Genomic DNA, 24,555 nt, shown 5'->3' on the forward strand with positions numbered 1-24,555 from the left:
ATGAGCTCCCTAGTGAGGTTCGCCTGGCACCTACATTGTATTCCTTCCAGCGCCAGGTGAAGACCATTTTATTTTCCCAGGCATTTTAGCATTTTAGCTTTCTAGTCTTTTAGCTGTGCTGTTTTAAATCTGTATTTTAAATCTCTGCACGGCTGCTAGATTTTATTCTGGTTATATTGTTATATTGTGGTTTTAATGCTTTTATATTGCTTTACTTTGTGCTTTTTGGTTTTAATTTTTGTGAACCACCCAGAGAGCTTCAGCTATTGGGCGGTATAGAGATGAGATGAGATGAAATAAATAAATACTAGTGGGAGGGCCTTCTCAGTGGCGGCCCTGCACCTCTGGAATCAACTTCCACTGAGGGCTGGTCAGGCTCCTTCTTTGCAGGGCTTCAGGAAAGCTCTGAAGACCCACCTGGTTTTGTTGGCCTTCCCTTGAGTTGGGACTGTTGATTTTTATCGGTAAGTTTAATTTCAATGATTTTAATTGGCAATCTCTGTGTTTTTTTTATGGATTTTAAACATTGTATCCACTTTGTGTGGTTTTTATCTTACATGCTGCCTTGAGAGGGTCTCACCCTTAAAGGCAGTCTAGGAATAATTTTAGCTAGATAAATAGTGCAGAATTTGTTTTAGAGCCTTGCCAGCCATGAAGTGAGTGGGTTTGCATGGCAAAAACACATTCCTGGCCCCAGAACCACAATTTATATTGACTGAGTTCTTAAACAGGAAATGAGTTGAATTAAACATTTGGGCCCTGAACCAGCTCTCATGCTGTGCAACAATTAAGAGGTCCCAGATGGGGATGTGCTGCCATATGAAAAGATGAATCCAGCTAGTTCAGTAGGGGCCAGATGAACATTGCAATGCAAATATGTCCAGAGTGTGCAACTTTGTGCCCAGAGTGGCTGCAGACTTGGCAGCCTGCAGGTGGATCTCTCTTGCTATGCTGGGCTGCTGGGTGTTTCGGAACAGCCTCTTTAATTTTTGAGCAGCAGTGGAAGGGGCCGTGGCTCAGTGGTGGAGCCCCTGCTTTGTGTGCAGAAGGTCCCAGGTTCAATCCCCGGCATCTCCGTGTAGGGCTGGAAAAACTCCTGCCTGAAACCCCGGAGAGCCTCTGACAGTCAGCATCGACAATACTGGGGTAGGTGGACCAAAGGTCTGACTCAGTCTAAGGCAGCTTCCGATGTTCCGGAGAACGTGTGTGATGGAGCAAGGTTGCTTCGGTTGTGGTACACAATTATTATTATTATATTTATTTATATCCCGCCTTTTTCCCAGTACTGGGACTCAAGGCAGCAATTACATCTTTTTCTGTCTTGAACACATGGGAGGACTGCAGTTTGTCGTCCCAAGAAGAAAATCCTTTGGAGGTCATAAAGAGGTTCCTTCTGGGTGTAATTCCGCAAGCTGTCCACATGTGTTGTTAACAGACTTAATGTTCATTCAATTTTCCTTTTTATAACTTCGTTAAAGTGGCACAAGGGAGGTGGGCTAATTTATATGTATTTAGGGTCGAGTCATCCTTTGGTTTCTACTGGGGTACTGGTTACATACTTTAGTTATGCTACTAGAGCCTCTGACAGTAAGAGAAATCAGGTGGCTGATGGAAGATAACCAACTATCAGGGAGGAACTAAACTGGAGTGTAACTTTGCATTTTTCCCATGCTGCTTTGCTAAATAAGGCATTGGTTTGGAAGCACATTACCATCTAGTGGTTGGCCTGAAGAATGACCAGTAGCTACTGATGGTACGCTTCTAAGGAGGCAGACAATATCCCCACCCACACCCAGGAACATAAGAAGAGCCCTGCTGGATCAGACCAAGGGTCCATTCATCCAGCATTCTGTTCACACGCTGGCTAACCAGCAGTCTGTGGGAAACTGCCAAGTAGGACATGAGTGCAACAGCACCCTTCAGGTCGTGTTTCCCAGCAACTGGTGTACCTAGGCACACTGCCTCTCATACTGGAGGTCGCACACAGCCATCAGGGCTAGGAGCCATTGAAAGCCTTCTCCTCCGTAAATTTGTCTAACCCCCTTTTAAAGCCATCCAAATGGGTGGCCATCGCCATGTCTTGTGCTGGTAAATTCCAGTGTTTAACTCTGCGCTATGCGAGGGAGAGGGAGGAGGGAGGGAGAGGCAAGCCAGCAAGGCACTGGTGCTGTTGCACTCATGTCCTGCTTGTGGGTTTGCCATGAGCACCTGGTTGGCCACTGTGTGAACTGAATGTTGGGCTAGATGGACCCTTGGTCTGATCCAGCAGGGCTCTTATGATGGACACTCTCCCTTCCCTATGCCTCCCTTTCCACCCTTAGATATTTCAGCCGAGAGAGATTGTAGAGCAAACCTTCCCCAACCTCCAGAGGCCTTGGACTACAATGCCCATTGTCCCCAGCCAGCATGGGCAATGAGTTGTCTTTCAGATATGTTGGACTTTATCAGGTTGGAGAAGACTGAGAGAGAGAGAGAGAGAGAGAGAGGAGACTGGAAGTCTCCAGAATCATCTGGCAAGCTCCACTTGCTTGTTTCCATGTGTGCATCCACGTACCGCCAAAACCCAGTAGATTCCTTTGGACTTCTCATTCAGCTTTAAGGAATTCACAAAGAAAAAGCACAGGGCCAGCAGAAATGTCAGTAATGGTACCATCAAGAAAGCTGCCACTGCCGAGGCAATGTAACAGATGAAGATGATAAACGACAGCACCTGCGGGACAAAGGAGAACACTGCCAGTTATCTATCAAGTTGGAGGGTGGTGTGTGCGCGCCTGCCTGTGCCCTAGGACAGTTTGGGGGATGGTTCTTTTTAATTCTGAAGACCAAGCTAATTTTAATCCACAGTAAAAGTTTGTGGGCTCGAATGCTTAATAATAAAACCATAAGGAGGAAAACAACAACGAGCCGCTGCAGAATGGACAAATTAGGATCTTGTCTAAAAAGGAATCAAGAAGCATTCGAAGATCTAGACTGACTACAGCATGACATTATCAAACTGCCCTGGTTCAACTGCTAGGAATGCTGGGAGTTGTAGTCCAACACATCTGGAGAGCACCGGTTTGGGCAAGGCTGCTCTGTCACTTAAATCTTTGCACTTATATTCAAACTTGTGATAATTCAGGGGTCTCCAACCCCCGGACCAGTACTGGTCCGTGGCCTGTTAGGAACTGGGCTGCAGTAGGGGTGTGCGAAACCCCCTCACCTTGGGTCCGCCGGGGCAGGAGGCGATCCACCCCCCCCCCGGAATCCTTGCCGGCCCCGGCCAGCTCTGCTCCGTGGCAAGTCCACAGAGCTGCTGGCCGGCTCTGGCCACTGGTGGACCTCCGGCCACTGGGATGCAAATGGCGTCTGCTACGCGGATGCCATTTGCATCCCTGTTCTTCAAGTAATAGGCTATGTAAATCTTTACGTAGCCTATTACTGCATCCCTGTTCTTCAAGTAATAGGCTACGTAGATCTTTACGTAGCCTATTACTGCCATTTGCGTCCCAGCGGCCGGAAGTCCGCCAGCAAAACCACTGCTGATTGAATTAGATCTTTGAGTTTGGGGAGGGGGCTATTGAGACCCACAAGTCCAAAGGTTCCTTGGGGACATAGAAGTAGTTGTGCTGTTCTTTGGATCCTGGCCATTCTTTAGTATTACCAACTCCGTGGGACCGACTCCATGGGATGGGTATCGGAGGCACTGTGTTACAGTGGTTCCGGTCCTACCTGTGGGGCCAATTTCAGAAAGTAACATTGGGTTACCATTCCTCAGCCCCTTGGCAGTTGAGCTATGGGGTTCTGCAGGGTACCATCTTGTCCCCAGTCTTATTTGACATCTATATGAAGCCACTGGGAGCAGTCATTAGGGGATTTGGAGCCAAGTGCCATCAGTATGCTGATGACACACACCTCTGTCTCCCTGTGACATCTGAATCAGGAGAGGCTGTGCAAGTACTGGACCAATGCCTGAACTCAATAATGGGCTGGATGAGGGCCAGTAAACTGAAGCTGAATCCTGGCAAGACAGAAGCCCTGAGGGTGAGTGGTTCCTGGGTCTGGAAGATAGGCTCATTGCCTGTTCTGGATGGAGTTGCACTCCCTCTGAAAGATCAGGTCTGTAGTCTGGGGGTACTCCTAGATGCATCATTGTTGCAGGAAGCCCAAGTGGTTGTGGTGGCTCGGAGTGCCTTTTACCAGCTTCAGCTGGTTTGCCAACTACGGCCTCTCTTGGAGAGGGATAGCGTGGCCACAGTGGTACAGGTGTTAGTAACCTCAAGACTGGATTACTGCAATGCACTCTATGTGGGGCTGCCCTGGAGGCTGCCCTGGAAGCTGGAGCTAGTGCAGGATGCAACAGCTCGGCTGCTGTCGGGAGCTGCCCCTTTTCAGCATGTAACCCCTTTGCTGAGGGAACTGCACTGGCTGCCTATTCGCTACCGGGCCAGGATACCTCAGAGAGCTCCTTCTTCCTTACCAACCTGCCAACTGAGGTCATCGGAGGGCTTGCTCCTGGTGGTTCCACATGGACCTATGGCCCGACTGGAGTCCATCAGGAGAAGAGCCTTCAACATGGCGGCCCCCTTTCTTTGGAATTCCCTGCCCCTGGAGGTCAGGCAGTCGCCAACACTATGTTGTTTCCGGTGCCTCCTGAAAACAGCAGTGTTCTGGGAGGCATTCTTTAATTGACCAGTTACAGTTTTTATTGGCATTGTGTTTTCAAACAAGTATAATTTTAATGTGTTTTAATATTTTTATTCTTTTACTGTTTTATTTCTTGTGTTTACCACTCCAAAATCTGTTCCAGATATGGAACGGTATATAAATATTGTAAATAAAAATAAAATAAAAAATAAATTACATTTATATCCCACCTTTTTACCACTTGCAAGGAACTAAGGCAGCTTACGTCATCCTCCTCCTCTCCATTTTATCCTCACAACAACCCCGTGAAGTCACTTAGGCTGAGAGTCAGTGACTGGCCCAAAGTCACCCAGTGAGTTCCATGGCCGAGTGGAAACTAGAATCCAGGTCTCTTGAGTCCCGATCCAACACTCTAACCACTACACCACACTTGTCTTTAACAAACACCACAAAACAAAGTGTCTAAAGCTATTGGGAATCCTACATTCTTACTGCAAATGTCAGTTACATTCTTCTAGTATCACCATCTTATCATCAGATGCTTTCCCACTGTGATTAATAGGTGTATTGCAAAATTTTTTGGAAGTGCTACCTCAGTGTTTCTACTCATTCTAGGCCAGATAATATGGAATGTTTCAGGGGATGCTGACTCTCCATGGAGTTAAAGCAGTGGTGGGCAACTTGTGGTCCTCCAGATGCTTTAGCCTACAACTCCCATGATCCTTCACCATTAGCTATGCTAGCTAGGGCTGAGGGGAGTTGCAGGCGAAAACATCTGGAGGCCCACAAGTTGTCCATCTCTGAGATAAAGGGAACAAATATGCTCTTACAATGGGATACCTTCTAGTATTCACTACAATGCATGAACAAGGTGTGTGGGAAGTTATATAGCAGTTATTCACGAATCTGGAATTTCTGCTTAATATGTGGGCTTATCAGTTGCCCATTATTACTTCTGCTTGGGAAGTCAAACACCCAAGCTTGTTTATGCTTACTGAACATTGTTCAGATTCTGAAAATGATTTGGGAACAAGTCATTATGATGGGTGGGGGCCACCTGCATCCGTCTGCCCCCACTCATTAATACAATCTCTTTTTAGAGAGAAAAGAAAGTAAGAGCCAGCCATTATAATGGAGATCGGCTCACCATCCATGCAGTGAGTGAAATGTGTGTCTTGCTGTCTAAGCTATATTCTAGAATATAGAACGCGCGCATGCTAAATAGTATTCTGGAGTCGAACCTCCAGCAATTTCTCCTGCAAGAGGAGGGACGGAGTTTGGGGCTGCTCCTTGATCCAGCATTGCCACCTGAAGCCCAGGTAGGGCTCAGTGGCACAGAGTGCCTTTTACCAGCTCTAGATGGTTTGCCAGCTGTGGTGGTTCTCGGACTGAGATACCCTGATCACAGCGACAACCGCTGGTTGGATTACTCAGATGCACGGGGGATGCCTTCAGAGACGATTTAGAAACTTCAATTCGTGCAGGACTTTTGGCTGCCAAAATTCTAACTGGTCCAGCTAGGTGGAGTCCATTTATTCCCATTTTGAAAGAACTACATTGGTTGCCTGAGCCAATTCAAGGTGCTGGGACATACCTTTCATTCGGGCCCTAAATCAAAGGGGAGAACCCCTGGCCCACCAGGCTCTCTAATTTGGCCCGTGGAGCCTCATGTCCACCCTCTGGAGGGAATCCTGGCTGTTACGAGACTGAAGGTAACAGGGGTGTGGGTGGCCGAGTTGCTTCACGTCACCCCAGGGAATTGGCCGATGGTGGGAAGAACAGCTGCTCTTCTTGTCGATGGCCAAAAGGGGCACCGGGCAAAACCAGTGACTCAGCCAGTGCTGGGAGGAGTGGCTGGGCCTTCCAGGGTCAGCCAAGTCTCTTTCTCCATGCTCACACAGAAATGCTGAAATTGGCAGGGCGATGACATCAGTGGGTGTGGACACACCCTCTGGCATTATCCGGTCCACGGAGGGCCTGGTGGTGAGGAAATCCAGCCCATCACCATAAAACTGTTCTGTGCCCCTGTCCTGAAGGGTCTGAGGCCCAAATACCTGAAGGAGAGCGCCCTCCCACAGCAGCCTGCCTGAGATCTAAGATCTTCCTTTGAGGCCCTTCCCCGACTGCCTTCCTTAGTAGAGGTGCATCATTTGAGTATTTTGGGATTGCCGCTCTGCTCAAGGCAACGCACAAAGAAAAACAACACAAAAGAATAAAGTACACCAAACTACAAGAATGAACAACTTGATTTGTTCTGATTTTGTTATTCCGCTCGATTATTCTAAGGAAGCTCTTGAGAGGAAACAGAACCCTCCTTGCCTTTTTACGTCCAGGGTATCTGTCAAAGCAAGCAATGCAAAGCAGCACATGCCTACCCCTATGAAAGATGAACTGCAGTGGAAGGTTCATCATCTTTTCAGAAACAGTTACGCAACAGGCTTTATTTAGACACTGGAAATTATTTCTCCTCTGGAAAAGCTTGCAGTCGGACACTGATGTCTCAGTTTCATTGTCGTTTATACCACTGCTGTTGCTAAGTCCTGGCTGAAAATGTACCAGCAATCAAGTTCTATAGTTGAATCTACCGTTACTTGCTGTTGCAGGAAGAGTGTTAGATTGTAGGTGGGAAGGGAGCAGGGCCGTGCCTGAGATCCAGAGCATAGGGTTCAGGTCATGTGTTTGCCAAATAGTGGACCTGCCACCTCCCATTCCCGATTCTACATGGCAAACTGCTTTTGAAATGGAGGAGATTCTCAAGCAGTTTGTCATGTGGCAGTGAAGGGTCTGCCGGGGAAAGAAAAGTTACACTCTTGACTACTTTAGATCCTAGCCTATACTTGCAACCCAATTCCCTGTGTTATGTGCATTCTCTCTCTCTCTCTCTCCCTCTCACACACTCACACATTGATTCACAGGAGCTGTTCACACAACATGCTAACCCACACTCTGTGATTGAGTGTGGGTTGTTTTGAACCATGGGTTGTTTGTTGAACTGTGGGTTATCATGTTGTCTGAACGCAGTCAGGGTGGCTTGTTAACCATGCAGTGTGGCTTATTTTTTCGAACAAGCCACCTTGAGAACCCATGGTTTGTTGTTGGGTAACAAGCCATCCTGGCTGCGTTCAGACAACACAACCCCCAGTTAAGCAAACAACCCATGGTTCAAAACACCCCACACTCAACCACCGAGTGTGGGTTAGCATGTTGCGTGAACAGCCCCACATATACACATCTACCTTCCTCTCTTCTTCCAAAGAGCTCAAGTTGCAATACATGGACGTTACCTAGTTTTCGCTTCACAACAACCTTGTGGGGTAGGCTAGGTGGAGAGAAAGTGAGGCATGGTTGAGCTACAACACTAAACTATTGTTTAGCCTTATGCAAATGAGCCCGCTGAAGCCTCAGAATCAAGTACTCTCCCTGCTGTCTCCTCCTTCAGCCAGACCCAGGAGAAGCACATTGGAAGCATCCACTTCTTGCTTTAAATTAATCACAGTTTGTTACATCTGAACTAAGAACTGTGGTTAGTTTACGCTATGGTTTACTGGAACAAACCAGGATCAGAAGCCACAATCTTGGCTTGTTCCAATAAACTATAGTTTAAACCAGGGATGGGGAACCTCTGGCCCGTGGCCCTAATCTGGCTCGTGGAAGTTCCCCATCTAGCCCATGGAGGCTTGGACTCCACTGCAGGCCTTGGGGGCTACTGGGGACTTGGGGAGGGGGCAGGGAAAGGAATCCCCACTTTTATCTCCAATCAGTGACTCGAGACGAGAGGGGATTCTCCTTAGTGTGCCGCTTCCCCTCCCAACTGGCCACACGCTTTCCTGCCCTGTGTCCTCCTTAATGTGGGAAAGCTATGCCCACTGAGGTGTGGGATGGAGGAGCACACCTCCACCTGGCGCCTTAGCACAGGAGGCTACGGTGTGGCCCTGGCTGGTGAAAGCCTGTGTGCGCTAAAGCTGGGCCCCAGGCCAAGACGCAAGGCAGAGGAGCTCTGGCCAGGAACCAAATGATGTCAAAGGGTGTGGCCGCCCCCATGGCATCAGGCCCATGGAAGGCTGGGTGGGTGGGTGTCATCCAGCCCCCACCCCACTGAAGTTCCCACGCCCCGTTCAAACTAACCACAGTTTGTCCTTGTTAGATGTAACAACAAACCATGTTTGGTTTAAACCTGGAAGCAGATGCTTCTGCTCTTCTCCTCCAGCATTCACTGTAGGAGAAGGGAGATCGCGCAAGCTTGCACAGGCTCATCCACATGGCACAGAACGCTGCTGCTTACTGCTACATGTGCCTCTGCATATCGCTGCTGGTAATATTCATATTGTGCATTAGGTGGTGTTATAACTGCATTCCCTCTTTATTGAAAGGAATGCTATAACTACCCACAGGACAGCATTTGGTCCAACAAGCTGGAGCGGCCAACCTCTACCATATCACGCAATGCAGTCCTCTGAGAAAGCAATTATCCAATCCAGCTCCCCCCCCCCCAGAAAAGCTTCTTTTATAGAGATCACTGCAGAAGAGACAACTGAAGAGAGAGACAGACAGACAGACAAGGGGACAAAGTCAAGGGGACAAAGACAGGCACAACCTCTATTATCATAACCCTGGAGAGATTTAGATCCTCTAGCCACAGCATGCAGATTCCAGTGTGGATGGTTTCTCAGAACAGAAGGGGAAGTGCAGCCTACAGTATTTATGATGTTCTAGTTTAATTTGTCTGGGCTCTGTTAGGGGGCCGCTTTTAAGCAGAGCTGTCGGTCAAAGAATTACCTGTATTCCTGCACTTGAATTTAGCTGTATTAAATGCACTTCTTTTCTAAACCTAAATATAGCTGCCTTTGTTTGGAAACAGGACGTAGTAGGGGCTAACTTACAATAAAGAGAATTTGCCACTCATTAATCAAAGCTACGGTTTTCTCAATAGTAATGTATGGCTGTGACAGCTTGACTATAAGGAAGGCTGAGCGCCGAAGAATTGATGCTTTCGAACTGTGGTGCTGGAGAAGACTCTTACGAGTTCCCTGGACTGCAAGGAGGTCAAATCAGTCAATCCTAAAGGAAATCAACCCGAGTGCTCATTGGAAGGACAGATACTGAAGCTGAAGCTGAAATATTTTGGCCACCTAATGCAAAAACTCCCTGGAAAAGACCCTGATGCTGGGAAAGACTGAAGGCAAAAGGAGAAGGGGACGGCAGAGGATAAGATGGCTAGATAGCATCACCGATGCAATGAATATGAACTTGAGCACGCTTCGGGAGAGAGCACAGGACAGGAAGGCCTGGCGTGCTATGGTCCACAGGGTCACGAAGAGTCGGACACGACTGAACAACAACAAACCGTGTTCTGATGATACACCATGGCTCGTCGTGGGTTAGTTATTGCATTGCATATGCAACTCCTGCATGGGCGCTGTTGTGTCAACCCAGCCAGCATGGGCTATAAGAGGGTTAAACAACCCTTGCATAACCCTAAAACAGACCATGGATCATGCAAGGGGTGCTTAACCCTCACATAATCCACACTTACTGGGTTTGCATGACACGACAACCCCTGAATGGGGGTTGCATATTCAAAATGGCGGCAACACCTACCCTGCAGTCTCACCGCTGGTTATAAATAACCCATGATGGGTTGTTGTGACATGTGAACAGCCTCATGGTCAGAAAGAAAATCTATTTACATTTTTTCTCATTTCCTATTGTAGTAGACCAAAATAGTACTACTAGTAGTAGTGATAATGATGATGATGATTATGTTTTTCCAATTTTGCATATTTATAAAACAACCAAACAAAATGAGTTGGTCCCACCAATCTGAATTTGCCCTCCTTGGTTAAAATTAGCTCAAATAAATATTATGCTGCAATCCTGTATCCACTTGCCCAGGAGTAAGCCCCACTGAAATCAGTAGGACTTACTTCTGGAGTAGACATGTATAGGATTGTGCTTTAAGTGGATTACTCTATTGCAGCTCCACTTTCCCTTGTTTTGGTAGGAATTATGGGAGCGGGGTTCAAACGTTCATGTGCTAGATGAGGGCAAAGAATACCAGAGCCCCAAAGGCTGTGTGGGCTCCAGCCCTTGCGTTTCCTGAAAAGAGATTGGGGAGAAACCAGTAGGAAAGTTCACAGAATAGAAAAAACACACACCCATAAAAACTAGGATTTATTTACCAGGAGGGAAAAAGTGTGAAGCAAGCAAGATGGGTAAGTCTCTAAATAAAAGGGGAAGGAGAACAATGATTAAGTGATCCGCAGGTGAGTTTCTTTGTCCTATTTCCAGCTACACAGTCCTGGGCTGGGATGCAGCTGTTGGTCTCAGTCTATCAGCTGCTGTTGGATGATCACTGCGTGAAGGTAGAAGGTGGCAGTGGCTGCTCTCCCGCCATCTTGTCTGGGTGGTCGGTTTCACTTCTCTCTGTAGCCTTCCCAGGGGTGATGTAGTGGAGACAGGGCTCGCAGGGCACTTTTTTATTAGCAGGGAAACTGACATTGGCCCTGTTCAAAGTAATGAGAAGCCACCATGGGTGAATCCTGGTGGCTGCCATTTTGAATATTCAGGGCGTGGAGTAGTTTCTTGTTAGGTGTCAACCCAGCGACAGTGGGTTGCTGGGGTGGTTGACAAGCCACTTGCAACCCTAAAACAGCCCATGGGTTGTGGGAGGCTTGTCAACCACTCCAACAACCCACCTTCGTTGGGTTTGCACATAATGAAAAGCTATGCTGTGGCTCGAATATTCGAAATGGTGGTCACTGCCATGGCGAGAAGCCCTGCAGGGAAATTCTTTCATGCTGGCTTCTCATTCCAGGTGAACCAGGTCCTATCTACCACCCACTTGGACTTGCCTGTTCCCCCTGAGCTTAGCTACAATCCTCAGAGTAGCCAGAGTAGCAGAGGTGAAATGGATTTTCCCAGCAACAATATATTTTTCCCTGTTGTAATGCAAAGTATTTCTGAGTGTCTTGGCCTTGAATGGGCAATTAAGGTCCAATAGCTTTACAAAAGGACTGCTCCTGGAAGAACTGGTTTGTTGATATGGATCAGCATAGCTGCTTGACTTTTCAGACTCTCCTAGGGGTGAGGGTGGTCATACCACCCGTCATGCTTCGCAGTCTCTCATTCCTCCCTCTGTCTCCTCAGACAACTCTCCTCAATCTCCTCTGAACTGTCTCCCAATCTCCTCAGGCCAAACCCTTCAGTCCCCTATGCCAGCTCCTGACAGCCAAAAAGGGCTGTGCTACAGGCATCCCACAGGGGGGCGAAACTTCACAGGGTTACACTCCCAAAGTCTGCCCCCTTAGTTTCTTTCTCAGCACATCTGTCTCAAAGAGTTCTCAATTCCTATGGAAACAACCCCTACCTGATCGTGCAAAGCACTCTTCTGGGAAAGCAGTTATCCAATTCCACCACCCCCACCCCCCAAGCTGGGACTAACCTTTTTTTTTTTAAACAGAGATCACTGCAAAGGAGATGACTGGAAAGAGAGAAAGACAGACAGAAAAGGAGAAAAAGTCATGGTTTCTATAGGCAGGTGCAACCACTTTTTTGTTATAACCCTGGAGGAATTGGGGGGCGGGGGATATAGATCCTCTAGCCACATCATGTGGACTCCAGTGTGGATGGTTTCTCAGAACAGAAGGGGAAGTGCAGCCTGCGGTATGTATGATGTTCTAATTTAATCTGTCTGGGCTCTGTTAGGGGGCTGCTTTACAGAAAAAGACTGTAACTAACTGATCTTTACTGTATACAGCCAAAGGCCATTACAGTGAAATGAGATTCAATAAAATACCATTTATAACCAACATAGAAGGATTCAATAGGATATCATTAAGGGTGCAATCCTATGGGCATGGCTATAAGCAGGGGTGTTGCTAGGTTCTTAAAAGATCTGGGGCACAGGCCCATAACACACATTTGCATATCCGAGTCTAAGCACACCTGTAATATATATATATGTGTGTGCGTGTGTGTATAGATTACATACATACATACATACATACATAAGAAGTGTGCACTGACCCCCAACCCCACTTCAACTCAGACCCCGATTCAGTGTTTTGGAGAACATCCCATTTCTGCTCATTTCTAGTCAGTCCGCTTCAGTTCAGCACCAAACCTGAGTAAAGGTTTGGAAAAATGAGTGTTTATGCTTCCTGTTGACTACAGTGGGGAATTAGAAAAAAAGCTGTAACCTTGTCTCTTGGTCAGAATGGGATTATAATTTCAGGCATAGAAGCCCCCTAGAAGGTGAGTATACCTGCCCAGTGTCAGAAAAATAGGTGCAGGATTTATATTTTGATTTTCTTTTGAAGGGAACTGCCAATAGCATTTTTATTCCTTGGAAGAATTGGATAAACGTTTCAGGATTCATTGCCCCATCAGAGGAGACCATGTCTGCCACATTTCAGAATGATAGCCACAAGGGTTTTTGTGCAAGGGTGGCCTTGACATTTTGAGATCTCCAAAAGAGGATGCACTTATCTCCCTATTTTCCTTGTGGATTATTGTTCAGACGGCCTAGGGTTGTCCCTAAGTAAGAAACCAGCAACGTTTCAGAAGGATAGGTATAGCAGTTCATGTGGAAGGGGAGTTCTCCAGTTTGGAGCAGGGAGTGATTTGCTTTCCCTTCCCTTTACCCCTTCCCCAATACTTTTTGGGTACATTTGTATGAAAATGCACAGGTCATTAGAGGTGTCCCCCAGGCAAGAAACTTGCAAAGTTTCTGAAGGATATACATGCATGCAAATTTAGAATGACTAGAATTTATTTACACTTCACCAGTGTTAGCAGCTGGGGAACATGGGTGGGAAGGTGCTATTGCACTCATGTCCTGCTTGTGAGTTTCTCGTGGGCATCTGGTTGGCCACTGTGTGAACAGAATGCTGGACTAGATGGAACTTGGTCTGATGCAGCACAGCTGTTTTTATGTTTTTAAACATAAAGTGCCTCTGAGCATATGCAGAATGCTTTTCTTTCACCACTGAGCACTTACATTCTCCCCCTACCAATTCTATTCCCCTCCATGCAACCATCCCTCCTCATCCTACCATCCTCCAGCAACTCTTCATAAGAACAGATCTGTTGTTTTGTGCAACTCTCCTCTATCTCCTCCTTGTTATGCACAAGCTCTCATTGTATCTTCCTCCCCATAACTTCATTTGTGCCAAGACGTCACCAGGTTTCAGCCAATGAGTCTGTTTTCAAAACTAGGGCTAAGTTATGGAGAAACTCTGAGCAGGTACTAAGTGCCTTTCCCTCACCACTGAAGCTAGAGTTCATGCAAAATAAAAAACACACACAAATGACAAAATCTGCATTGGACTGAGCTGAAAGGGTAGTCAATTCATTGGACGGAATTGGGAAGGCACTGTATTTAGCCTGTAGTACCATGCTGATATCTCAGGACTTATTTCTGAGTAAACATGCAGAACATCAAGGTGCAAACCTCCCTGCCAAAGTAACTTTGGCTGGAAACCTATGCACACTTTCCTGAGGGTAAGCCTCATTAAACATGATGGGGCTTCTGAGTAGGCATACATAGGCTTGTATAAATAAGCAGTATTTATCTCCCCTCCACTTAAAAACAAAGCCCAAACTCCTATTAAGCTTTCTGTTCATAGGAACATAGGAAGCTGCCTTATACCGAGTCAGACCCTGGGTCCATCTAGCCCGGTATTGTTGACACTGACTGGCAGCAGTGGCTTTCCAGGGTTGCAGGCGGGATTCTTTCCTAGCCCTACCTGGAGATGCTGGGGATTGAATGTGGGACCTTCTGCATACCAAGCATGTGCTCTACCACTGAGCTACAGCCCTTCCTATTGCTGGATAATGGCAACTGACAAACAAAACAGCCCCAGATTTGTTTCTCTGCAACCGTGTGAACCCAATTTTCTCAAAGACTTTATTGAGGAGAGGGAGAAAAAACAACCCTCTTGTCTGTTTGTATAAAGTCAAACACAGTTCGGAACTTCTTTTGCCCACTGAAGAGAATTCTCTTAAAGAATTCCCCAAGATATGCTCTGGATGGAATAAAGAAGGGAATGAAAGAACAGGACAGGGGATGGAAGAAGAAGAATGGTGACTGGAAATGCGCGCGGGGGGGTGGGTAGGTAGTGAATTCCCTAAGATAAGTGGCTCTTTTCAGAGAGGTAGTACTTCAGAGGAATTTAGGCTGTGGAGGGTTTGTAAGGATTGCAGGTACTTAAATTAACTTTATGAGGTGAGGTGACTGAGGGCTTTTTCAAAACTGCAGAACCTGCTTAAACTCTCAGCAATTCCTCAGTCCTGATGCCACATAGTTCTAGCCCTCTTTTTGGAATAATTTGAGTCCCACATCTACTTCAGAGAAATTAAAGTGGAGGGGGAGAAAGAAGTTTGTGAAGGCTGATTGGATCCTTTGCTGTACTGAAGCTACTAAACTTCTGCAGAAGCCAAAGGTTGCAGTTTGAGGCAGTAAAATCAGATGCTGTGTGAAATACCAGGATTTCACATGGAACTCTTTCTTCCCTTCCTTCTCCCTCTTCAAAATTTCATTGCAAGCAAGTTCCCAACAGTGGGCATGTGAGAACAGAAAAGTAGGGGGAGAGAGGTTTTTTGCACCTCAAGAAAAACCTACACCAGACATTCGGGATAGTGAACTCCTAATGGTCACCTTAAATACCTTCTGATTAGGATCTCTAATCCCCCTTGTGGCTTGACAGTTTTTAGTTTTTGTTTCAGTCTTTGAGAAAAGGAAGCTTTACGCTTGGCTAGCACAAAAACCACTGGAGATTTGGCAGGTTCAGTCAGCTCCATAGGGGCTGCCAGGTCCCCAAATTCCATGAACTTATGTGGAAGAACAAAACATTATAGCTCTTTGATTTGACAGATTTTGTTGAAAATAGCACATTTTACCTGTGACTAGCACAAAAGTCACTGGATCTAACTGCCTGAAATTTGGCAAGTTCAGTCAACTCTATTCGGACTGCCAGGTCCCCAAGATCTATGCACGTATGTGGAAGCACACAAAAAATATAGCTCTTTGCTTTGACATATTTTCTTGAAAATAGCACATTTTACCTGTGACTAGCACAAAAGCCACTAGACCTAACTGCCCGAAACTGGGCAGGTTCTATCAGCTCCATGGGGGATACCAGTTTGCCAAATTTCATATATTTATTGTACAAACTCAAAAAATTATGGCCGTTTCTGTTTTCCAATTCAAGTCAAAGGGAAAATGTAAAAAATTGGCGATTAGGACAGCTCAAAAGATCTGGGGCACAGCTCAAAAACATCCGGGGCCCGTGCCCAGGTGAGCCCTTTTCTGACGACGCCCCTGGCCGTAACCTCCGAACCTGGAGGCTTCCTGCCATGCAATACAGAGCGAGCTTTTGCTAAACAGGCTCCCCACCACCACCCTAACTGAGGCATCAGGGAAGTAGAGGGAAGAAAGCTGGGGAAGCCGGAGGGTTTCTTGTAGGCCATCCTCCCCAGTCCCCTCCCCTGGGAATGCCCCTTTTACCCTCCCTCCGAGGTTGCCTGCACGGTTCTCTCTGCACCAGCTGCGAGAGGGAGGGGAGCTTGGACCCTGGGTCCGAGCGCTGTCTCTGTCCTTGGATCCAGGAATCCGGACTATCCCATAGCTGCCGAGACTCTGTCCAGAGGCCATACGATTGCTCCCTAATTCAGCTTTCCCCAACTTGGTGCTCTCCAGATATGTTGGACTACAATTCCGAGCACCTTTCAGTCAGGATGGCTGGCTGGGAATGCAAGGAAATGTCACCCAATACATCTTGAAGGGACCAGGTAGGGGAAGGCTGCACTCATTAAATTTTAGCAGCCCAAAGAACTGTGCGTGATCTCCTGGCGACCACTCATCTATTTCAACCGAGTTCAACTCTTCCACTATGGTTGCTGGGGCATCGTCAGTTTCACCGCCATTACTTATTAGTTCTATTTCACTCTGAGACATATATATATTTCAATGACAAATATGTATTCTTTCACATTTTTGCTAGGGATAATCACCTGAAAAACATTAACTGCAACTTTTTGGAACTGTCAAACTTGCCTAGTATTGTATTTGTATTTGGCATCCATTCATTATTACTACTGAGATTGTGAAACAGAATATTTTCCATGGAAAAATGAAGCACTGGAAAATTGCTAGCTGCCTCTGGAGAAGCCATAAGCAAGGGTCGGAGGCAAAGCCCACAACTACTGATGTTAAGAACATAAGAATCATTTTTAGGTTGCTTCTCATTGAAGCCCCTGTAAAAATGTGCTCATGTTATTTCCAAATAATTGCTTCTTCATTTAACCTTTTAAGGTGCAATCCTATGCATGTTTAGATAGAAAGAAGTCCTACAACCCCAGCATTCTCCAGCCACCCATGCTGTCTGGGGAATGCTGGGAGTTGATGGACTTTTTCTGTCTAAACATGCATAGGATTGCACCATTAATCTGCTAAATTAACTGATCTGATTGGTACAAGTTATTAATTTGATGACGGCTTTATTTTCTTTCTTTTTTTTTCAGTGACTGACACAGTATCTCAACTGAGTATCTATGGCAGTAGTACATTGTGAAAAGGATTGTAATTAATCACGGGCTGAACTTGAGTCAGCAGTGTGATACAGATGCAAGAAAAGGGGCTAACGTGAATTTAGGCTGCATTAATCAAATCACAGGAAGTAATAGTTCCTCTTTCTTCTGCATTAGTCAGACTTCATCTGGAGTACTGTGTCCAGTTCTGGGAGCTGCACTTTTGAAGACGGATATAAACAAATTGGAATGTTTTCAGAGGAGGGCAACAAAGATGGTTAAGAACGTAAGAACAAAAGAGCAGCCATGCTGGATCAGACCGAGGGTCCATCTAGTCCAGCATTCTGTTCACACCGTTCACTAACCAGCTGCCCACGGGAAACTCACAAGCAGGACATGAGTGCAACTGATACTGGAGATAGCATATAGCCATCAGGGCTAGTAGAGATTGATGGCCTTCTCCTCCATGATATTCACAGGTACAAGGCCTCTGAATATGGAGGTTCCATTGAGCCATCATGGCTAATATGTTGAGAAGACCTATTTTCCTTCATGTATTTGTCTAATCTTGCTACGTGTGTGTGTGTGTGTGTGTGTGTGAGTGAGAGAGAGAGCGCGAGCGCTGTGTTTTTCATTGCATGGAGTTCCCTCTGCTTCATGTGTTCTCAAATGCTAAACCAGACACACAGAGAACTGCTGTACAGTGTGATCATGCAACTTTTTGTGTGTGTGACACACATGCTTTAGAGCAGCCTTCCTCAACCTGGTGCCCTCCAGATGTGCTGGGCTTTAACTCTCACCATGCTCAACATGGCCACCGGGGAAACCACATTTCCCCAGCTCCAGTGCAAACACAAAAGGACACGGACGGACGGACGGACACACACACACGCAGAATAAGCACTTCCAGGCAGAGAGCAGCACTTTCGGGGCAAAACCCTACTTCTTTTTAAATGCAGCACCCTGAAAACACTCTGGAAGTTACCCCTCTGCAGAGCTGCAGTCATAAGGTCAAACCAACAAAGAGTCTTGCAGCACCTTAAAAGGGCTGGACCAACTAAAATGATCCAGGGGCTGGAGCAACTCCCCTATGAAGAATGGTTGCAACAGCTGGGATTGTTTGGAAAAAAGGTGAGTAATGGGAGACATGATAGAAGCATACAAAATTATGCATGGTGTGGAGAAAGTGGATAGGGAGACATTTTACTCCCCCTCTCATAATTCTAGAACCCAGGGTCATCCCATGAAGCTGACTGGTGGGAGATTCAGGACAGATCAAAGGGAGGACTTCTTCACACAGCACATTGTTAAACTATGGAATTCACCGCCACAGGATGTAGTGATGGCCACCAAGACGGACGGCTTTAAAAGGGGATTGGACAAATTCCTGGAGAAGGCTATCAGTGGCTACTAGTCCTGATGGCTACATGCTACTTCTAGCATCAGGAGCAGTACCCCCATGTATACCATTTGCTGAGGAACATAGGTGGGAGAGTGCTGTTGCACTCATGACCTGCTTGTGGTTTTCCTGTGGGCAGCTGGTTGGCCACTATGGGAACGAATGTTGGACTAGACAGACCCTTTGCCTGATCCAGCAGGGCTCCCCTTATAGTCCCCGATTGCTCATTCCACAGTAAATGTGTTCGCCTTTAGGGGTAAAATCCAACGCAAGTCCTACTTGGAGTAAACACACTGAAATGAATGGGACTGAAGTCATGACTAACTGAAGTCTCTTTCGTTTCAGTGGGTCTGTTCCAAGTAGGACTTAGGCTGAGTTTTACCTGCACTGCTGTTTGCTGCAACAGATTAACACGCCGCCCCCTCCTCTGGACACGCTCACGAGGGAAAGCCCCGCCGGGCCCGCGAACTCTGCCGACGCCCGCTCGAGCGGGCGTGGCAGGCGCGCGGATCCCCCGGCCCGGCCGCAAAAGAAGTTCCTGCTTTCTGCCGGGCCGGAGGGGGAGGCCGATCCGCGCGCGGCAGGGTCTGCTGGAGCCAGTCCCGCCTCGGCGACTCCGCGGGGCCGGGGCGCGCGGCTACGAGGGTCCCGTCCGCGCCACTCCAGCAGCCCCGCTCTTGCTTCTCGCCCCCGCGCCCCGCCCCGTCCCGGGCAAACTGCCCGCAGCAGCGGCGAGGGAAGCCTTTGCCAGGAACTGCACTCCGCGGGGCGAAAGACAGCCCTTCCCGGCGGCTCTGCCTCTCTTTGCTGCAGAGGAGCTCGTCGGCTCGCCCCGCCCCGCCCCGCCCCGCCTGCGCTCTCCGCTGTGCGTGCGCAAGGAAATCGGCTCGCCATTTCCCAGCAACGCACCGGCCCCGTCCCGCTTACCGCCTGGGCCAGCAGGAGCAGCCCTTTGCGGGAGCTCAGGAACTCTTTGAAGGCCAGGAGGAGGCGAGCCCCCGGCGCCGCCGCGGCCGGACCGGGGTCTTCCGCCCCGCCCCGCTCCATGCTTTGCGCGCTCCGGCGGAGGAAAGTCCGGTTCGCCTGCAGAGGGAGACGCGGGTCGAACTGCTCCCGCGTTCCCAGAAAGCGCCGCTTCAGCGCTCCGGAGACCGAACAAGCAGCGGAACGGAAATCCGGATGCTGCGGAAACGGGGGCGCGAAGAAGCCTCTTCTCGGCGGCTGCGAAGCGGGGCCGGGCCGATGCTGCGCGCCCCCGCCCGCGGCGCGATCTCCGCCCCCGGCCCTCTGTTCAGCGGGGAGCGAGCGCGGGATCCGCTCGCGGGCTGACGCCGCCGCGCCAGTCCCGCCCAGCCCCTAGGTCTCCTGCAACCGGCGCGCGGGGGAGCACTTCCCTCATCCACGCCCTCCTCCTCGGGCCGCGCTGCAAACCTAGAACGCGACGCGTGTGGACCCGGCGCCGGGCAGCCCGGCTCGCTTGCAAGCAGCGGGCAGCGCCGGAGGGCGGGCGCCCCTCAGGGCGGCCCCTGCAGCCACGCGCCAAGGAGGGCCCACAGATCCCGGCAGCTGCGCTGATCCGTATCGACACACCAGTTCTAGGGAGTTTTCATCTGCTCCAGGAGCAGGCCTTCGGGAAAGGCAATGGGAGGGCAAAATCCCACAGAAGCCCTACCCGTTGAAACGAATGGAACTTCAGTTCGTCACGATTACCCAAGTCCCACTCATTTCAATGGGTCCACTCTAAATAGGGCTCGTGTTGGATTTTACCCTTAGTTGCCCATTCGAGACAAAGCCATCCCCAAAATACTTTGCATTACAACAGGGAAGAATAGACGGTTGCTGGGGGAAGGCTGGAAAAAACAGCCTCCGGCTACTGTGAGGATTGCAGCTAAGCTGGGAGGCGACGGGGGTGGGGGGGATGACATGAGCATAATTCATAAAAAATGCTGGTCCCTGTGAGCCCTGGTGCCACTACAACACTGTTCCCTGTGGCAGGAAATGGAGGAGAGGGCTGGACCACCATTGTCCCCAGCTGATGGGATTCAAAGAGAGAAGTAGGGCCTGCAACAAAATGTTGCGGTGTGGAGTGCTGCTTGCCCAGGGCTCCAGCCCAGTGGAGGCTGGTGACTCTGATATCAGTCTGGTTTTAGTCAGAACTCTGAAGGTGCTATCCAAGGTGCTTCTCAATAGCTCCTTTAGAGTTTTGACTGAAACGCAGAGCGGATCCACTGCCCCAATGTCATTGAAGCCACCAGCCTCCACTGTTCCAGCCACTTCATTTAATTCCCCACCCTTTGCTCCCTCCCCCCCAATAGTCAGCATTCTGTGTGCACTGAGGATGCTCCAAACTGGGACATATTTTGGGGTCCCCCCTCACTTATAGTTTCCTCCCCACCAAGTTATTTTGTACTAGCAGCCTTGGAGTTCCTCGAGCTTGCTGATACTTCCTTCTTGTGGTGCTGTTCTGACTGCATCTGCAATGGCACCAATAGTGTGGGGTTACATTTTGAAGTGCAGAGGTTCATCGTGACAGTCCCTATAGCCACGCCCCAAAGGGGAATAAAAAAAACCCCAGCTGTGTCAATCTATATTTGTGTATTAATAGATGTGTGTTATATACACACAGGATATACACACCAGTTCAAGATTTTCTACAAATTTCTTTCCCCAGTACTAGGGAGAAACATTTTATCTCCCAAGTTAACTAGCCAGTTTTAGCAGTTTTCATCACCACCAGAGGCAGGTCTTTTGTAAAATTAATGGGTGTTAATTGCCTATTCAAAACCAAGCCACCTGAAAAGACTTTGCATTAAGTCAGGGATAGCTCACAGCCTGAATATTGGAAAAAGAGGTAAGAAGTTGAGCTCTGCAAACAAAACCTGTGTGTGTACATGGGGAGGAGCCTCCAAAGTGCTCTGAGTGACCACCATCTGGGCACCTTTCTAAGCAACTCTTCGAACACCTGTCTTTTCCAGATGCTCCACTGCATACACCTGTTCAGGATATGAAAAAGCAAACTCCAGGGTCCCAGCAGGCCCCCTTGAAAGCACCTCTTTCTACCCTTTTTGCATTGGGCTACATAATATCTGTACCCTTAACTTTGCTTCTCTAATTCCCTGTCTCTCTCTTGCCTCTCTAACTCTCATTTACCCATGTTGTCTTGGTGCCAAGATGTTAGTTTTATTTCGGTCCCTTTCCCCAACTTGATTAGACTCCTTGTGTGTCTGTTCCCCTATTATCTTGTATTCCTTTATATGGCATTAATTTCGACTTCCTGATATTCCTCACTTGCTGCTCCATATCACCTTGTCCTTCCCTGATTCTCACCATCTATAGATTTAACCAGAGAATTGCTGCACAGTAATAGGTACCGCTTTGGCGGGAAAGGTAACAGGGTTCCATGCACCTGGGTGTTCAGTCATGCTGGCCACATGACCACGGAAGTGTCTTCGGACAGCGCTGGCTCTTCAGCTTAGAAATGGGGATGAGCACCACACCCTAGAGTCAGACACGACTGGTTGGGGACACTTTTACCTTTACCTAATACTGTTAAAGATCCCAACACCTGTGTTCAGGTACACAGGAAGAGACAATTTAGAACAAAAGTGGGCAACTTGTGGCCCTCCAGATCTCCCATCAGCCCCAGCCAGCATGGCCAGTGGTGAGGAATAATGGGAGTTGTAGCCCAAAATATCTGGAGGGCCTGATGTTGCCCACCCCTGATTTAGAGCATAATAGTTGGGGTCAGAGGGACCTCCTCCTCCTCAACCTGCCCCATGCCTGCCAGTTCTCTGCTCTAAATCACTGCCCCCAAGCTGCTTCCCCAGCAGGGATCCTGTAAGCATATGTTGGGATTTAATTACATGCCTGTATGTGTAATGTTTACATTTGGGCCTGAGTCACTCTGATGTTACACTGTTCATGCAAATAAACTACTTGCATAGGCAGTTTTTGACTTGGTTCCAACGTAACGCTAAACCAGTGGTCCCCAATGTTGTGCCCATGGGTGCCATGCTGCCTGTGGGGACCTCCGGCAGCACCCATGAAGCTCCACTCCACTTTATTTTTTATAAAAACCTTGGAAAGCATTAGAGCACCAGAGTGTCCTTCCTGTTCCTGCTGCAGATCAGCTGTTGGCAGACAGGCAGGCTGGGAAGAGTTCCTTTCTGGCCCACTCAATCTTCCGTCCACACAGACCTTTCTCCTTTGCTCTCCCTCTCCCAGTCTCTAGCCTTGCTCTTCCTCTCCCTTTCTAACCTCACTATTTCTCCCCTCTCTACCTTGCTATCCCCCCTTGCTATTTCTCCCTGCCGCCCACCTTTCCAGTTCACTTTTGACTAGCCAGGCCTTCATGGCAGCCATTATGTGACTAGCCACATCCTCTGTGGGAGCCATTTTGTGGGCGTGCCTACAGCAGTTTATCAAATCCTGAGATGTGCCCATGGGTCCAAAGGGGTTGGGAATTCTGTGCTAAACCACAGTTTAGCGTTACACGCATGAGCCTGCTTTCCTCTCCCCTTTCCTTTTGTGGTGCAGCTACTAGGAGGAGAGCGGAAGCATCCACTTTCTTTTTCTGCAGTTTGTCAGTTCATCTGAACCAGGAACTACATTTTGGCCGAACAAGCCAAGAGTTTCAGAACCCAGCCCCCAGCAGCTTAAACTAACCACAGTTTGTCCTGGTGTAGATGAAACAACAAATTGCAGTTAGTTTAAAATGGAAGTGAATGCTTCCGATCTCTTCATGGCTGTGCAGGAGGAGAGGAGAGGTGCAGGCCATGAGAATGAGGCTCATTTACTTAGCACTAAACTCTGAGTTTTAACATTACATCCAAACATGACCTTTTTCCTGCAAAATTTTGTCTGTGGGTTACTGTCAGACCCAAATCATGAAAACCATAGTTGCACCAAGAGCAAAGTGCCTTTCTACAGTTATTGATTGTAAAAGGTGTGTCTTCCATTCCCATGGTTAGAAAGCTTGGTTTTAAAAAACAAAACAAAAAGGTGCCATTTTACTCTAAACAATTTGCTAAACAATCAAAGTCTATGCTCTAGATTAGGAAAGGCAACCTTTGGCTGGGAGCTCCCCATCCAGCACTTGCCCTCTGATCAGAGATAAGGGATTTGGTCTCATTCCCGGGGCAACTGGGGCTTTAAGAAAGCTTCTACCAGTGACAATACAGACTTTTAAATTCCTAATTACAGCAGGGGGTGGTGGTTCAGGGGAGGTTGCTGCTGGGAAGAGTGAGCATTCCCCTCCCCAGGCGTGGCTCCCTGAAAAATCACTCCTCCCCTGCTGTATTTAGATTTTGTTAAAGCCTCCATTGTTGCTAATGGAGGCCTTTTCAGTGGGGGGTGTCACTATTGGCAAGGGATGGGCTAATTCTCCCCAACACTGTGACCCCTCCCCCCAAATTGCAGTCAGACACCAATGGAGGCCTTTAAAATGTCTCAATGCAATGTGGAGGGTGTTTTTTGGGGAGGGGGGAAGTCATTGCTGGGGATGAAGGGCCAACCCTCCCCTTTCCAATTCCCCCCCAATGACCCCTCCCCCACTGCAAGTAGCCTTTCTAAAAAACCTAAATCCCCACCAAGGGTGGCTTCTAAAAAGCCTGATTGCAGTGTAGGTGTGAACGGGGTCTGGTCAATCACGTTGGGACCGCATGCCAGTAATGGAATGGCCCTGCCCACTTTGGGGGTGTGGCCCCATGGGCCCCCAACATGCTTGCCTGGAACTAATTCAGCCCACAGGCTGAAAAAAAATCCCCACCCCTGCTTTAAATAAAATACCACATTTATATGGTACAACAGCTACTGGCTGGCCATCCTTTCTTAAGCTGAATGCTTAACAGGCAGGGATGATGGTTGATATTACCTCAATGGGAATTAATGGTTCAAATGTGTTGTTTTACCTACTTGAATGGGCAATTAACCTGCAAAGGGTAGGTTCTGAGATCTGTGCTCCTGGAAAGCATTTGGCATTTTTCAATTTAGAGACCAAGGGA

General features: G+C 48.1%; 1 protein-coding gene across 2 annotated transcripts in view; it reads right to left on the reverse strand.

Moving 5' to 3' along the window:
- The window catches only part of CMTM3 (CKLF like MARVEL transmembrane domain containing 3), a 29,767-nt gene extending 9,869 nt beyond the window's left edge, over positions 1-19,898 (reverse strand). For both annotated transcript variants that reach the window (XM_084813259.1, XM_084813257.1), the window contains exons 1-2: positions 19,481-19,898; positions 2,555-2,710 (exon numbers count right to left, since the gene is read on the reverse strand). In XM_084813259.1, coding sequence (XP_084669385.1) covers positions 2,555-2,710; positions 19,481-19,600 — 276 coding nt within the window. In that variant the 5' untranslated portion in view covers positions 19,601-19,898. The remainder of the gene's footprint in view (positions 1-2,554; positions 2,711-19,480) is intronic.
- Positions 19,899-24,555: the final 4,657 nt, after the last annotated feature.

The sequence above is a fragment of the Heloderma suspectum genome, chromosome 8 (assembly GCF_057233095.1).
Source record: "Heloderma suspectum isolate Gila_16-S chromosome 8, 16-S_ref, whole genome shotgun sequence".
Taxonomy (NCBI): Eukaryota; Metazoa; Chordata; class Lepidosauria; order Squamata; family Helodermatidae; genus Heloderma; species Heloderma suspectum.